This window comes from Mus caroli, chromosome 1 (assembly GCF_900094665.2).
Source record: "Mus caroli chromosome 1, CAROLI_EIJ_v1.1, whole genome shotgun sequence".
NCBI classification, from domain to species: Eukaryota; Metazoa; Chordata; class Mammalia; order Rodentia; family Muridae; genus Mus; species Mus caroli.
The window spans coordinates 60,961,906-60,979,742 of NC_034570.1; the positions used below are offsets into that span (position 1 = coordinate 60,961,906).

At 39.1% G+C, this 17,837-nt stretch overlaps 1 protein-coding gene across 1 annotated transcript in view; it reads left to right on the plus strand.

Annotated features, from left to right (window-relative positions):
* The window catches only part of Cps1 (carbamoyl-phosphate synthase 1), a 107,592-nt gene that overhangs the window by 17,786 nt on the left and 71,969 nt on the right, over window positions 1-17,837 (plus strand). The window contains 9 exon segments of the mRNA XM_021156158.2: window positions 1,047-1,191; window positions 2,037-2,126; window positions 3,986-4,042; window positions 7,037-7,129; window positions 10,597-10,686; window positions 14,340-14,468; window positions 15,041-15,147; window positions 15,966-16,104; window positions 17,096-17,173. Of these exon segments, the coding sequence (XP_021011817.1) occupies window positions 1,047-1,191; window positions 2,037-2,126; window positions 3,986-4,042; window positions 7,037-7,129; window positions 10,597-10,686; window positions 14,340-14,468; window positions 15,041-15,147; window positions 15,966-16,104; window positions 17,096-17,173 (928 nt within the window).

Below are 17,837 nucleotides of genomic sequence, written 5' to 3' on the forward strand. Positions count from 1 at the left end.
TTTGAATGGAGTTGGGGAATTTATGTTGACTGCTATCTGAACTGTATTGGATTGGTTTCAAGGCTGTCTATTCCATCCTGTTCAGCACCTAAATTCACTTTCAGTCGTAATCCACAAGAAAGATTTGGTTGAACTCGTTCTGCAGGAGACAAAATGTAAGAGGTCAGGAAAGAAGAAATCAGTTAGAATGTCTTCAAGTGCATGGAGTTAAGTGTTGCTAGTTCCTAGTATTTATGGGAAAATGTTCTCCTCCCCACATAATGTTACACACACACACACACACACACACACACACACCTCTCCAACTTTAAAATTCTGCATTCCTTTCCAGTTCCACTTTCAGGACTTACAAATAGTTATTTGGAAATGTATTTTTTAAGTCAGTAATGCTGCAGGCATTATGAGGGAGCAACATTTTTTTCCCACTTTATAATAGCTATCAGGGTTGTATGTTTCATCTTGTATGCTCAAACTAAATAATTTAAAAATCAGTATCCGTGAGTTATCCTTTTATGTGCATTAACTCCTTAGTTTAAATATTTACTGAGTTCTAATATGGATATGTACACATGTCGTTATTACTTGGTGACTCTTCAATGTCATAATGTATAGTGAAAAATTATTTTCACCTTTTTGATGGCTGGTATGTTTGTGAAACTTCCAGCCCTCCACAGTGAGTATAAGTATTTTACTCAATATCTGGTAGGCTAGAGAAGATTTTAAGATATTTGCAGTTGTTAAATCAGTAGTGGTGTACAAAAATTAAAACATTATTTGGGAAATTTAAGTTCTCTTTAAAAAAATAAAAAAATACCTTTTGTATTAGCACCAGCTTTTCTGTTCATATTAGTTATATTATAGATACAATTTGGCATTCTCACGAGATTTCTTTAGGATTGCTGAAGTCCAGAGACAGTTTTTAGGAGTTTAATCCCATTGTGTTTTTATTGAAGAGTTCATTGGCTCAGAATATGTGCATAGACAATAGATTTGCACTTATATAAGTGCTTTGATGATGATGATAACACTCTGGCCTGTCTACCCAGGTACCCGGAAGCACTTACTGATCCTGCCTACAAGGGCCAGATCCTCACCATGGCCAACCCTATCATTGGGAATGGTGGGGCTCCCGACACCACTGCCCGAGACGAACTGGGACTGAATAAGTACATGGAGTCTGATGGGATCAAGGTAGTGCCCCCATAATGTGCTAAGAGTCTCTCTTTGAAAACGTGTAATTGACTGATTTTTAAGGCTACAAGAAAAGCAAAGTCTCACTCACACAACTATGTATCAAGTCCACGTCTTCAACCTTATTCCTAAGTACCATAGGACAATCTTTAACTTAACAAGTTTTACTTATTAGGACAGTTTAGATTTTAATGCCTTTGGGGAAACTTATTTTAATACATGAAATATTGTTACAAGTTCAAATAATGAGGCAATAAAAGATGAAGAATCATCTTTTGAGATAAGTTTGATAATCAAATGTGTGTTATTTATTGCCCTTTAAGTATTAGTAAAAGATAATTTATATGACGAATAGTAAGTTAACACATTTAGATTATCTAGTCAAGGATTTTCGGATAGTATCTTGAAATATGGAGCATATGAACAGTTTAAAACATACAAGGCTACTTCCCTCTCTTTGTATTCTGTTTTGGAGGACCTTGGGTCTCATGCTTAGTCCTCACAACTAAACTATTTATCACAATTTTCTCAGTCTTTTCTGTATGTATATTAAGAAAATTATTTTATCTATTATCTACATCAAATAAGTAATCGTGAGCAACATCATTGATAAATTAAATGGTTGAGAAGTGACAGTTCCTTCATTTGGGGATTTGCCTGCAAGGTAAACTCACTTTCCAAAAGTAGCATTAAGGAAATAATGATACACTTAAATACAAGTGTTGACAACCTTTCTTATATCATGGTTTCAAAATTTGAATTTTCGTTTAAATATGAAAAATTAACCTTCAAGATAAGTCTCAAGAAGTGCACAATGTTTGGCGCATCACTGTCTGTCTTCCTAGGTGGCAGGTCTGCTGGTTCTGAATTACAGTAATGACTATAACCACTGGCTGGCTACCAAGAGTCTGGGTCAATGGCTGCAGGAGGAGAAGGTGAGAAGTCAGATAGGTCTATGGGTCTATGGAAACCTGGGAGCTTATGCATTTCTGGATATTGCTACTGTAGACAGGGGATTGTTAAAGCAACACCAGCAACACAAACAACAAATCTGCACCCTATTCAATTTTTCCAGAATTCATTCTCTGAATACATAGACCGAGATATTTTCAGTTTATCCACTAGATGGTGCCCACACATGAGTGGTAGCGTATCTTATTTAGAAAAGGCAATAGGGAATGTTTAAGAAATTTGCCTTCTCCTGAGCGATATCAGTCACCCCATCATTTCATCTACAATTTAGCTCCATGTCTAGGTCCTAGGAAAGGTCTGCTGTGAGCTCTATGTGTAGGGCACATAGTCATTGCATCCAATAGTGATTTTGTTTTTTGTTTTTTTGTTTTTGTTTTTGCCATCTTTAATTCTTACAAGTATAAAGAGATTCTCAAGTATGTTGTGTCTTAAACATTATGACAAACTACTTGGCTATAATTTCATTTGAATTAATGTGGAAAACAGGTTAAACCTTGCATTATTTCTATAGTTTAAATGTCAATTCCTTATCAGAGTATTCACCTTAAGTGTTAGGAATTCTTAGTATTAACAGACCTACTATATTTAGTTTCATCTTCACTGTTACCAAAGCTGTTTTTGTTCAACTGTGGCTGATTCTGTAATGTAGAACACTATAATTATACTGTCCAGTACCAAGAAAGTTCTGCCTTTCCAACGAGTGTCTACCTATTGGGTTCAATGTTATCCCTTTGTGATAAAGTAAAAATGAAATCAAAGATCTTGGTTCTGGATTCCTAGGTCCTAGTCTTCCTGAAACACAAAGAAGATAGGAAGGCTCTTTGTTGTGGCCCACGTTACACTGATTTCTTCTCAACCATTAAAACAAGTTATCTTTATTTGTCTGATAGCTAGTTTCTGTAATGGTTATTTAACACTTAGTGTCCCACTCTCTGTCTCTCTGTCCATCTTTTTCCCTTTGTTTGTTTCTGTTGGTCTCCTCTTTTTCCCATCTCTCTCCTTTTTCTCCTTTCTCTGTCTTTTTTCTCTCTTTTTCTGTCTCCCTCTTTTGTCTTTCTCACACTGACATTCTCTGTCTCTGTCTCTGTGTCTCTCTCTCTCTGTCTCTCTCTGTTATTTAGTAAACCTGTTTTCTTATGTTAGAATTAGTAATTTTGGTTTCAACTTGCCTTATGGCTTGTCAGAGTGCACTTTCAATATGTATAGTGAGCCTGTCTTTATTCAACCCAGAAAAAAGGAAAGAAAAGAAAACCAGTGTGTGTATTGCCTCAATGATGAATAAGATGGACAAATATTAGGAAAGCCACAATACAACACAAGCCTTCAGAAAAAATATGTGGAGTGCCTACTGTGTGCCATGAATATTTGGCTCAAAAAGATTTACATATTATTTCTTATCAGGTTCACTGATTGACTTTTTATAATGTAGATGGAAAAATATATGCTGTACATAAAATTACAGACATATTTCTAAAATATGCACACATCTCATTATTTCAAAATGAATATTTGTATAGAATGTGACTCCCTTAATATCTGAGGTTAAGCAGCAAAGCTGTTGCAAGGGATTAATACACAGAGTTTCTTGTTCTTTATTCTGAGAATGCTCTTCACTGTAGGAGTTTTGTGCTTAAGTAGGGCAGCAATTTCCCTGGAACTGACAACACAGTCACCCTGGGTCAGGGCAAAGAAGGAGTGGGGGAGTTATTTACTGCTCAAGAAGATAGATGAGGCTAAGCGTACAAGTTGAAAACAATATGCTGGCTCTAATCTCCTCTCCTTTCACTGTCACTGCGACTTTTTTTTTTTTTTTTTTTTACAGGTCCCTGCAATTTATGGAGTGGATACAAGAATGCTGACTAAAATAATTCGGGATAAGGTATGATCATCATCTTTGGCTGAATCTATGTCTCCTCTCATTTCCCTCCAGAGCGTGAAGGACTCTCTGATACACAAGGGAGAAAATCTGGCTAGCTCTCTCTGTTCAATTCTATGTCACATTCCTTTACTTTTCTGATGTAATTTCCAGGACTGCTTACTTAATTATGATGTTTGCAGATGGGTGGACCTGAGACCAACTTATCTGGCAGGAATTTATTGAGTGCCTACTATGTGTTGATTATGACAACAAGGCAAGGCGTTAGTTATCTCTCTGTTCACGTGACAGAGGGAGACTGAGCTAGTGGAACAAGTAGAGGAAGTATTTACAACACATCTAACAATTAGACCTAACCAGAATCCTCCATGCTAAAGAATGCAGATCAGAAATTTCACAACATTGGTGCTGTTGTTTACTTGGGTACCCTGGAAGAATTAGTGGTCAGTTTTATATTATGAGTTTGGGTTACCTTATTTAGAGAGTCTTTTCTAAGACTGTATTAATAAATGACTCAAAGCAAAATTATCCTTGCTGTTCTGTCTGATGACTACAACATCTGACCTCCCATCTGAGATTGTCATCACCACCTGTTCCCTTCTTTGTGCTAATATTTGCTACATGCATCTTCATAGCCCAGACCAGAAAGAAACAATTCCTCACTAGTGTTCAAAAATTTCCCCAAAGGCAACTGAGTTTTCTCACCAAATTTTAATACATTAAAAAGGAAACCATGTAATTCTGTAGTATATGCTGACACAGATCCTTCCAGGAAACCAGTTGTGAATTCCTTGTTAGAATATAGTTAGTCCTCTGCCCCTGTATGTTTTCCACAAACTATTAAAAAGGTGCATTAAAAAAATCTAAGACCATTTTGTTTCTCCCTCAAATACAGGGTGGTAGCTCCTCCCATCATACTTGCATTATATTAACCACTGTATGATTTAAAGTCATAGACAGATGTAGGTGCGATGAACATAGGATACCATTTTATGTGAGGAACCTGAGAGCCATGGATTTGAGTACTTCCTGGAACAAGCACCCCAAGGCTATTAAAGGCAGGTGTATTGGCACAGGCTGTCTGCATAGAGGAGGGATGGGGTTCACCAGGAGAGGGTGGCTGCATCTGTGGCTAGAGGGCAGTGACAGCTCATGCTTCTGTGTGTCTGCTTACCTTACCCTGTCTATGATCGGCCTGGGAAGAGACTTTACTAAGGTTATGTATGCGAAGTAGATTCCTGTGTTACCTTAGCAGAACAGAGTATAGGAATGATAAGCAATGGTGTAGCATCTGTGACCTGAAGGGAGTACAAGTGGAGAATGCAATTCAGGCTGCATAAGTAGCAGGCTGGATAGAATGTAGCCAGGCGGGAAGACTTGTGAAAACTCTTTCCAAGTCTGCACTGTGCCTTCTCTGTCACCTGCTGGCCTCAGATGAACTCTGCTTTTTCATAGGGACTGAATATCATAGGGCACACAGCAGCATGACCAGTTATGTCTGTTTATGGCTGATATTGGCTCATAATAAAAATGTGTATTTTAGCTTTTGCTTCTGTTCCTCATAGATTGAAAACGCAAATTGCATCTCACACAGCATGCCTTAAGAGAAAGGAGAAAAACAAGTTTCAAAATTTGGGATGCATAGCTATAGGATGATGTAACTTGGATTTACAATGTAGGTAGAGATCACCACGTACTCCAGTGTGAAGGTGAAAGGTCACCACGAACTTCAGTGTGAAGGTGAAAGGTCACCACGCACTCCAGTGTGAAGGTGAAAGGTCACCACGTACTTCAGTGTGAAGGGAAAGGTGGTTTGCTTCGCTCAGGCTTTGATTCGGCGCCCTGGTTTTAACAACAGCACTGAAATCCACCACGCCTCCACGGTGGACTTGCATTTTCCATCCTCATTCACATAGTGATTTCTCTCAGGAATCCGTTTAAAAGGGAAATAAACCTTTTGTTTCCTTCAGTACAATAATACTGTGGGGGAAACCCCACTATACCTAGGTAGAGCTGCCAGTTTTCAAGGCAGTTCAAAGTAGACTTCCTGACAAACACTACAGCTAATAAAAGAAGACAATGTTGCCACAGTCCGTCTAGCAAGGCTTATTGTGAAAACGGTGCAGAGCCTTGAACATCCCTCACAGATCAGGCAGTTTGGGACACCTGCATATTAACATGTCTACCATAGGGAAATACTTTTATGCCGACTTCTACAAATTTCTGATATATTAAACTTTATTTTATTTACCCCTTCTGAGGCTCAAATCTACTATCAAACTCTATAAGTTCTTTTTATTTCTTTGCAGTTTCTAGATTTCATATTTTCTTTTCAACAGATTCTTTTTGCCTATCTCTTCTGTGTAATAGTTTTAGGCCCAGTGTCTGATTAATGTACACTAGTTTGGAACCTGGTGACCTGAATTCTGATGCCATCTAACTTTCCTTACAAAATACAATGGCCTTTGCTCCAAAATATCTCCCTGTGGGACTAGGGAGAGAGCTCAGTTGGTAAAAGTGCTTTCCTTGTATCTTCGAGGAACTGAGTTTGACTCCCAGCACCCATGTAAAACATCCTGACATGGTGATAATTGCAATCCTAATGCCAGAGCAAGGAAGACAGTCAGACCCTGTGGCTGAATAACCAGCTAGCCTAGTATAACCAGCAAGCTCCAGGCCAAGGGAAGACCCCTGAAGGTGACATCTAACTTTCATTTGTATATGAATACATGCACATACTTACGTGAACACACATGTGCCCGTCTACCACTTTCCTCCAGTCACATGAAAAAGAACAAATTATATTTCCTCAATCGTTTCCTGAGATGTACCTGCCAGCTACTTTGCATTTCCATGTGAAAAGATGAAGACCTGATGATGGTTATGAGTTGTTATAAAGATGTCCAAATGACAGAACAGCCGTACATAGTCCCTGTGGGTTTATCCTGTCAGCACAGCATTCTTACTTCCCATTTTATAAATATTTTCATTCCATAGGGTACCATGCTTGGGAAGATTGAATTTGAAGGCCAGTCTGTGGATTTTGTGGATCCCAATAAGCAGAATTTGATTGCTGAGGTTTCAACCAAGGTGAGAAATTTCTTTCATACTTTATAGTTTTGCTTCATTCACTCAAAGCCTACCAGTTTTATAATATTAAAATCTTCATCTTGGTGGAGGTCATGTTCAGCACCAGAGCTAAAGGGGCAAAGTGGTCCCATGGCAGGAAATACCTATACCATCAAGTCTTTGCATAAAAAGTCAGTAGCCTTCTCTTGTAGACATTTTTGGAGGGCTCAGGTCTCAGTTTAGAGGCTTTCCCCTGTAATTTTTGCTCTCCTCCTCTCTTTTGCTTGTTTAAGGTTTAGACCACATCAAATAGAAACACAGATCTGTTAGAGGTAGACATGGCATTGAGCAGGACTAAAACCTCCAATGGGAGATAGGAGATGGGATTAGACAAAAATAATAAAGGTCTAGGGTTATTTGTGCAGGAAAAAAAACCCTCTATATAAAAGACTTACTGTATTATATTTAAGCTAAATAATTAATGTCCACATCTAAGTAACTCCAAAGTGAAGTGTGCTTAGCTTTTATGTATCAAAGGTAGAGAACATGTTTTAGATCCATGCCTCTTTGTCTTGATGGAACGTCTTTTAAACCAAGGTATGAATGAATCTTATGTGCTATCCTCTCTGACCTCAGAGACCATAGGAGTCTGGTGAGAGAAGCAGACAAATCATCCAGTATGTACATAATCCTGTGCTAATGTCTATCCTTGGAATACTCATGAGTCAAGGCAATAGCATGCATGGTGCAGTAGCAAAATGATTGATTGAAGGCTCAGTGGAGGTGTTCAGGTTGCCAACAGACAAAAAGCTAGCTCCTATAGATAGATAAATAAACAGAAATGGAGCTGTTTATGGCAGAAATAACTCCATGTGTTCAGAAGTAGAGACCTGGGGCAGCTGGGTCTGTTCAATGAGTGATACATAAGTCGATATGTAGAAGCAGAGGATTCACTTATATGAATAATAAATTTGGCAGATGTCAAGTGGATACGTATGAGATCTAGAGTGTTTCATCTATCCGCGTATCATTGTCTGAAGAGCAGTACTGGGAAGAATGGGGAATCCATTCAGCGTGTTTGCAGCAGATTGTAGGTGAACAGAGGACCTAGTCACCTGATAGTAAAATCACTATCCCACCTTCCCAAATGTCAGGAACACTGGCTTAGAGAAATTCTCCATAAAGAGTTCCCATAAGAGGTCAGTTGAAAACACTACATGATCCATTCATTTTCAGAATCCTAAGGCAAATCCACACATCTGGCTACTTGTGATGTTTTGTATAGCTTCTGCCATTTGACATGGGAAGAACATGTAATTAACCCTTCCTATATGTGTAGGCTCCGGATCTGTGCATCTAACTAAATAAGAATCAAAACTACCGAAAAAGTTATGGTGACATCTAGCCTTCCTTTGCACATATTTATGTGAACACACATGTGCCTGTTCACCACCTTCCTCAGTCACATGCAAAAAAACAAATTGCATCTCCTTTATCATTTCCTGAAATGTAGCTGCCAGCTACTTTGCATTTCCATTTGAGTATACTAAACGTGTACCTCTTTTTCTCCTTGCCATTTCCTTAACAATACATTGCGACGTAATGACTATTTACATGCAATTTATGTCTTATTAGTTACTGTGAGTAAGCTAGAAATCACTTAGACTGTGCAAGTTCTGTGAAAATATCACATGGTCTTAGAAAAGGGGCTTTCAGCATTTGTGGGTTTTGGTTCTCAGAGTGTCTGATACTATTTCCAATGATGATGGCTGGATGAATGTAAAGTCTGTTTAGGTGGAGAATAATAGAAATGAGCAATTAAATTAATTCTTCTTATTACTCTGTGCATACATTCCTGTGTTTGTGTGTTTGTATTGATTGTGTGTGGAGGACAGAAGATAGTAGATTTTGGTGTCTCCTTTTACCTTTCTATAGGGGTCTGGATACTGAACCCAGTTCTTTAGGGGTTTCCAGCAAGCACATTACTTACTAAGCCATCTCACCAGCTTTATATTGTAATCCATGTCAAACCAAGGGAAAAAAAATCATAGTGGTAACAGCTGGTCCTGTTAATGCCTCTGTAATTGAATAATGTCATCACAGCTGTGATAAAATGTGTATTTGTACCAGGAAGTTATATAGATTTTATGAGTTTTGTTTGGTTATATGCCTTGGAAATGTTGCTCATTTAATTCATTGTCATCTCATCGCAATATGAAGTAGTTACAAATAGGTGATAACATTGTTTTATTTTATAGGAAAACATAAAGGAGCCCAAGGTTAAGACTAAATAAGTACTTTTTTTTTCTTTTATTAAATTAGATATTTTCTTCATTTGCATTTCAAATGCTATCCCCAAAGCCCCCTCTACCCTCTCCTGACCCTGCTCCCCAATCCACCCATTCCTGCTTCCTGGCCCTGGCATTCCCCTGTACTGGGGCATATGATCTTCACAAGACCTCTCCTCCCAGCCGTTACCTATGGCATGAATGGATCAGTTCAGAAATAATTCCCTAGATTCAGTGTTCTCTCTCCAGCAGAGTCACAGAAGGGAGAAAGTAAACAGCCAGCATCCTTTTTATACCTTTTCCTCAAGCACACTCTAAGGATGATGAATGCATAAGGCTTTGTGGAGAGGTAGACATTCCAGTTAAAGCAAGTGTTCTTTCAAGTATTCAGGCTGCATCTTTCATCTAATACTGTTGGCAAGCCATGGAGTCATTGTAAATTCAGAGTATTCTAGCTCACTCTTGAAGCCAGGACCAGTGTGTCCACCAAGTGCTCTAGGCTTCTTCCTCTCTCTTTTGTTCCTTTTTTCTTTTATGACTGGAGAATTGCTTCTTGGGTAGATGCTTATGAAAATCGATCTGCCTCCAAGCAGTACTTAAGACATAGATAATGATTATGACATGCTCTGGGTTCTTCTCTTATGAAATCTATCATTTAAATGCAATCGACTTTATGTTAATCTAAAAGGACCAGTTGGTCTATACTAGCTGGTGAGTTCTTATGACTTTTACTGATTTTACCCATTCAGTCTCTCTCCAGTGACTCAGGGCTACCCAATCTGATCTGCACTGCAATTCGACGATCAAGTGGCATTTAAGGCATGATGTATCTATTACCTTGTCTGCCTCCCACTGAATCAGGCAACACTATTTGAAACTTTCATTGCTAATGAGGCAAAACATGAAGATAGTAGTTAACTATGGAAGCAGCCAACTTCTTAAAGATCTTTCTTATCACTGTAATGAACAGTTTATATAAAACAGCAAAGTGTTTTTTTTTTCCTCATAAAAAAAGATACAGTCTGTGCTATTTGCTGTGCTTTTTTTACGCAAATTGATTTTTAACTGTCAGTCACTCCCTAGCAGTTAACAATCAATCTGTTACCCATCTAAGTACCAAACACCCTCCGTGAATTTACTGTCCAGGCCTGGTGCTTATCACTGGAATCTCCTCTCAGTGTCTTCTTTCTTTAAATGCAGGATGTCAAGGTGTTTGGCAAAGGAAACCCCACGAAAGTGGTAGCTGTGGACTGTGGGATAAAAAACAATGTCATCCGCTTGCTAGTTAAGGTAAGAGATCCGTTCCCCAGAGCTGAAGTTTGTAGTGCTGTTGTATTGTTTGATTCCCTTTGTTTAGGAGAGAGAAGGCTTATTTGGGAATGTTGGGGATCTCTTCACTTCTTGCTGCCTTTGATCCACAAGACGACACATATATCCCTGTTCAAATAAAGGGCACAGACAACTATGTCTTTTTTTTTTAAAAAAAATCCCCAAGAACCAAAAACCCATGGGAAATGGGAACTTTTTAATCATTTATTTGTTATTATATTAATTAATTAATTAATTAATTAATTTTATCCTTTTAGTTAGCAAAGAACAGGGTTTTCTTAAGGCCATTTGGCGCATGCTCAGTTTTTGCTGCCCACCCCCTGCTCCCTGTTCGTCTCTACTTGGTTGTTTCCCCTCTAGTTTCTTCCTTTCACTTTTAGATCACATATACGCTAGCCCCGCCACATTCCCCCATAGAACCTCCCATTTCCTCCTCATTGGCCTCTCTCGTTTTTTCCAACCTCTACTCATACATATTCCAGTGCAAAACATATACATATGCATATATGTATATATACATAAATGTACACACATAATCTATATCTACATTACCTAAGGACATAACCACACACACACACACACACACACACACACACACACACACACACAGACACACACGAGGGAGGAGTTAGGAGCCACACACGATAGAGAGCCTGTACTATTCTTTTGAGCCTGGATTGACTGTTCTTATCACTTATTCTGAGAAAGTCTACATTCACTTTCATTGAAGTTTGGAAATAGAAAAAAGTCAGGATTTGTCTGACAGTTCCTCTGTTGGACTACTTTTATGATGAACTATGTTTGCAAGGATTACGTCTTGATATTGTTTAAGACTTCTATAGGGCTTTATGCAATCTCTTAGAAAACAAAGTAAAATTGAACTTTAAAATCCTTAAGGAGAATTTCACAACATTCCAGCAGCATTTTATTAAGTATTATTTTGCTAGAGTTTCTCTTTATAACCCTCCCACTTTCAATCTCTTTCTCTCTGTGTCTGTCTCTCTTTCTCTCTTTGTCCCTCTCTGTCATGCACACACATATCCACCACAAACATACTTTCACATTCTTACCCATATTTGCTTAATATCAAACTAGTGTGGATACAGGGGAATTCTTCAGCTCATCTTCTCATCGTCAGAGACTATCAGCAACATTTAAATAATGATTTTTTTCCTCCAATTTTTTATTAGGTATTTACTTCATTTACATTTCAAATGCTATCCCAAAAGTCCCCTATACCCTCCCCCCCCCCCCCGTTCCACAAGCCACTCACTCCCACTTCTTGGCCCTGGTGTTTCTCCTGTACTGGGGCATAGAAAGTTTGCAAGACCAAGGGGCCTTTCTTCCCAATGATGGCCGACTAGGCCATCTTCTGCTAAAGATGCAGCTAGAGACACGAGCTCTGGGTAATGATTTTAAATGATCAGTTTTATTAGCAAAATTTTTCATGGATCTTTTAGTAGCAGATACACAAAGGGCCCTTTCCTAGTCTACTCCTATTTTTGCTATTTTAACTCAAATTGCTTAGTTTTTAGTTGCACGAATTACAGGACTCTTTAACTAAGGGACTGCTCTAGTTGGGTAGAGCCTGTTTGCTGCCAGGAAACACAAAGAACTTTCCTCAGAACACTCCACAGCCATTGATCATAGAGTCACTACTAAGTTCCCTTTGCCCAGGCCTGGGCCAATTTTCAATGCTGGCTCCAGGTCACTGATCTCACACTCTGGTTGTCCACTGAGGTCACTGTTGTATACTGTACCTGAGTGTCTTATGGTGTCATTTGTCAATCTCATTTATGTTTAATGGAAAAATATTCCAAGTAAACCTTCAAAACCTCATCTCAGGGAATGAAGATTTGAACCCATTCAAGGAGTTCAAAGGGGAACTTTCAAACATACCAAGTAATTAAACATTTTTTTCCACTGGAACTTTCTTTATTTTCTATCTACTCTTCATTTATTTTTATGATCTTCCTTCCTTCCTTCCTTCCTTCCTTCCTTCCTTCCTTCCTTCCTTCCTTCCTTCCTTCCTTCCTTCCTCCCTCCCTCCCTCCCTCCCTCCCTCTCTCTCTCTCTCTCTCTCTCTCTCTCTCTCTCTCTCTCTTTCTTTCTTTCTTTCTTTCTTTCATAATAGTTTCACTCTTGGAAAGCTCTATGCATTTACACGATGTATTCTGATAGGATCTTCTCTCCACAACCCTGCTTCCAATCTTGTCTCCCTCTTTCCCTTCTGTGTTATGTCCTCGTTGTATTTGATTCTGTTTTTGCTATTAATTCAGTTCAGTCCAGTTAGTGCCTATGTGCCCATGAGTGTCTTTCTGTGCCTTGGAGCATGGCTACCTGCGGCTAGACCAAAGGAGAGCTCCTCTTCTTCATCAATTTGCCCACAGCTTCTCTGATGGACATGGAGCCTCAGAGGTCCCCCTTCATCTGTACTGGAATATTGGCTTGCTTGTCCTTCCACAGTTACTGTGAGTTGATGTGTCCAACAGCTGTGCCATGTCCAGAAGCCAGCATTTCCCAGGTCTCCTTCCATTCGCCAGCTCTTACATGCTTTCCTGCCCCCTTACATCAATGTCATGAACCTCAGATGGTGGGAGGTTGACATGCCTGATCCATCCAGAGCTGAGCACTGAATATTATTCATACGTGGCATTTTGAGAACTGAGTCTCTGCACTCACTGCTACCTATTCATATACTACTCACTGCTAAAAGAAACTTCTCTGACCAAAGTTTTGAGCGCTGCACAGAGCTATGGGAATAAACATACACATTTGAAATCACGATTGTTTAAGAAAACAACAGCAGTTAATTCCCTGCTAGGGCCTATGACCTCCTCAGGCATGAGATTTTGACCAGGTTTATAGTGCCAGTCATGAAATCTCCCTTGTGCAAACGGCCCCCTATCCAATCAGCAAGAAGTTGGTTATCCCCATAACCTTAATGCCACTATTACAATAGTGGACACATCTTCCCAGCCAGTCAGCATGGGAGCATACCATGTCCAGTGCTGCATCAGGCCATGAATGACTTTCTTCCCCAGCACCTTGCCTAGCAACTTTTGGCACTTTGTAAGCTTGCCAGAAGGACAGGGATTTTATTCTTCAAGATCGCTACCTCTCTCTCCTGCTTACTTTTATGAAAATCATTTTGACTTTCTTCTCTCAGGATATGAAAGGTTGAAAAAAAAACATAGGAAGAAAAAACTTAAATTTTGTCAGACAAAACAGGAGAAAATGAAAGGGTTAGATGTGGTCATACATTTGCAGAGATGGCTCTTCTTTGCCACTCTGTGCTATAGCTGCTGAGGTGGTAAACAGCCTTGCTGTCCTGTGCTGGGGAGGCTAGCCATTGAAGCCATTAGTGGGAATATGCCACTTGTTTTATCATGATGAAACCTTCAATGCCTTTCCCCCTCTGCTTCTTATTGATCATTTGGTCCTCCTATGTCATATAAAGCACAATGGGCCACTCACATAACATTTTATTCAGTGTTACTTGTTTAAACACTCTTTTATTTCTTTTAGGGGCTGGTTCATCAAAAGAAGATGGAGCGAAATCACACATTAGCAGAACAGACGCTTAGTTCATCTTTCTTGCATTTCCTTTGCAGCGAGGAGCTGAAGTGCATTTGGTCCCCTGGAATCACGACTTCACCCAGATGGAGTACGATGGACTTTTGATTGCTGGGGGACCTGGGAATCCAGCTCTTGCACAGCCACTAATTCAGAATGTGAAAAAGGTGCAGTGAGCCTGGGGTTGTGTGTAACTGCTGGGGTAGGGGCGGGAGGGTGTGAAGGGCATTTACCCCGTATTCTAAAGAAGCTATGTTTCATTTATTCAGGTATTTTTAGAACTTATATTAGGACTTTGGAGGCAATTTTAGCATAGGTATTTTAGAGAGAAACAAGTGAGGACTCTAATTAGAAGAAGTGTAGCTTTCCTTTAGGGCAGAGTAACCTTGTCATGGCTTCCTCCACTAAAAGTAGTACCTGGCTGGAGTCTAAGCTTCACCTATAATGTAGCCCTCACAATTGCAACATGACAACCTAGACCTCATCTCAATGCAGAACCTATCAGACCTTCAGGTTTTTAAAATGTTAAACTATATTTAGTTTAATTTGAATGGCAAGAACATTTTACTGAGTTCTAATGCTATAGATGCACCAACTGTGTTTTTTTTTTTTTTTTTTTTTTACACTCTAACTTGCAAATTCTTTACTGATGAGGGGTGGGGGGTGCTTTAGCTTTTGATCTTTCAGAGACAGTTCTTCAGTATCTGTCTTACTGCATTGATGATCTTCCCTGATATAGATTTTGGAGAGTGACCGCAAAGAGCCATTGTTTGGAATCAGTACAGGAAACATAATAACAGGATTGGCTGCTGGTGCCAAATCCTACAAGATGTCCATGGCCAACAGGTAAGGCATTATGACTGTTTGCAGTCAGACTACCTTTGAAATACCACCGGTAACCAAACACAAAAGGCTTAGAGAATTTACATAACGTTTCTGCAGAGTAAAGGACAGCCATCCTATTATGTAGTTCACAGTTGTCTGACCACCTGATACCACTTTTATTACATTTCTGAGAGGCAGCCTTCTCTAACGATAACTTTGCTATAGTTTAAGGTTATTTTCCTTCTTACAACATGAATTGAAGTTATAGTACTCAATCTGATGGTATTCCAAGGGAAATTGGTCCAATTTTAAGCTTAGTTTAAGAACATTGATAAAATTTAAGGAGCTAGGATGTCACAAGATCTGAGGGAACAACATACCCTCTGATTCACTTCTTTGCCCCCACCCCAATTCAACACCAGATGCTGTCCCTCCCTCCCTCCACACACAGTGCAGCTCAGAAGGATTCTGATCTGAGAAGTCATCTATTGGTTAACTCTGACAGTTCTCCTCAGGTTTTAAAATTACTGTGGCTCCTTTAAAATACATTGCTTATTTGTCTTTCTGTTAAGCCAGCATGCAATTCCTTTTGTTATGAGTGCCTTTCTAAAACTGATTGTAGATGTTTAATAGACCTGATATTTAAGACTCAACAAAGCTTCCTGAGTTGATTATTTTTCTTTTTGGAGGCTGAAATTATTGGGATTAACAATCTGTGACTCTTTTCACAAAGTGATTTCCACAAACGCAGTTGAAAGTTCTGAATTTGGCTTTATGAGTAACATTAACATTCTCTTCACTTTTCCTTCCCCCTGCTCTTTCTCTGCATCTCTCTCCAGAGGACAGAACCAACCTGTTTTGAATATCACAAACAGACAGGCTTTCATAACTGCTCAGAATCATGGCTATGCTCTGGACAACACACTCCCTGCTGGCTGGAAACCACTGTTTGTGAATGTCAATGATCAAACAAATGAGGTAAATGCTCTCAACAATCCTGTTCAGTTGGAAGTGAGAAATTAAGGGCTTTTCATGGTCTCTTTTGTACTGCTTTCTCATGTCTATGTGGTATGCACGTGTGTGTGCAAGTGCACATGCATGTGCATGTCTACTGTGCAGGTATGTGCACCCAAGTGTGCACATGGGGAGCCCCAAGCAGGACACCCAGTTTCTTCCTGGATTGTTCTTCACATTACTGTCTTATGACAGGGTCACTCATTGAACTGGAAAGCTTTGGCTTGGCTGTCCTGCCAGTAAATAAGCTCTCAGGAAGTGTCTAGCTCCATTCCTTAATGCTGAGGTTATAAGAACATGCATTGATTTGCTTAGCTTCTTACACAGAAGATAGGGACTTAGACTCAGGTCCTTTTGCTTGTAGTTCAAATGCTCTAAGCCATAGAGTGATCTCCCCAAACAGCCTGTCACTTTAAAAAAAGTAATTGCTCTCTTACTTTCTAATTAGTTGACTTGTTAAGAGCCAGCACTTGCACCCCCCTCCAGAATCCACCTTATACATCCATCATAATTAGGGGTCAGTTGATACAGATCAGTTTGAAGGAAGCCCTTGGTGTGTCCTTGAGTCTCACTTAGCACTAGAGTACCCTCTAAGAAGAACTTTGGGAAAGTCATTTACATGTTGGATATGAGAATTTTGTTTTATTTTGAAGAGATCCCAGAAGAGATTCAAAGGTTATAGACCACATTCATTGCTTTTTTTAAAAATTATTATATTATGGAACCCTCATCCAGCTGTTTCATTGTTGGGCTGTTTTGTATTCTTACTTAAATAGACAGGTGAATCTTTAATATTTCCAACCATGTTACTTAATAGTACTGGGACTTTTCCAGAACTTTATTAAGCACTTAACTTGGTTTCCTATTTGAACTTTATTATCTCCTGAATAATACATTGCCATACTTGACATTTGTTGTCATAGAAGGAATTTCTCACTGTTTCTTATTTCTTTAGGGGATTATGCATGAGAGCAAACCTTTCTTCGCTGTGCAGTTCCACCCAGAGGTCAGCCCGGGGCCAACAGACACTGAGGTATGCCAGCCAGATGATGTCTGTTATATACTTGAAAAAAAAATCAGAGATGCTTGTGTGTGAAGACTCAAGAAACCAAAATAATTGGCACATAATATTCTCAGGGAGTGTGTTTTGGTACCATGCATTTTGTATTAAATTCCCCCACGAATATCATAGAGTAAATTTTAATCTTTTCTTAAATTTAAATGGGGAAAGCCCTTAAGAAGCTCAAAGCAATGCTATGGTGCTATTTTTATGCATTATCATTCTAATATATTTAGTTCTGAAATTTACAATTGTTGTGCTATGCAAATGAATTCCCTCTTGCTCTTTCCATCTCATAACTGGAATGAAATTTTAATCCCCCATCTGTGAGTTTAAAAAAATCCCTATGGCAACTGGATGTGTATCCACAGAGGGAGAATAAACAGCAGCAGGGGCAGGAAAAGGGGCAGCAGGGAGGGGAAAAGGCAGCCTGCTTGGTCACATGATTTATGTGACTTTTAAAATAAGAACCCAAAGGAATGCTTAGAGCAGTGTGTTTCTAACCTAGATATCTTTCTTCTCTTCTTTCTTCCTTTCTTTCTTTCTCTCTTTCTTTCTTTCTTTCTTTCTTTCTTTCTTTCTTTCTTTCTTTCTTTCTTTCTTTCTTTCTTTCTTTCTTTCTTTCTTTCTTTCTTCC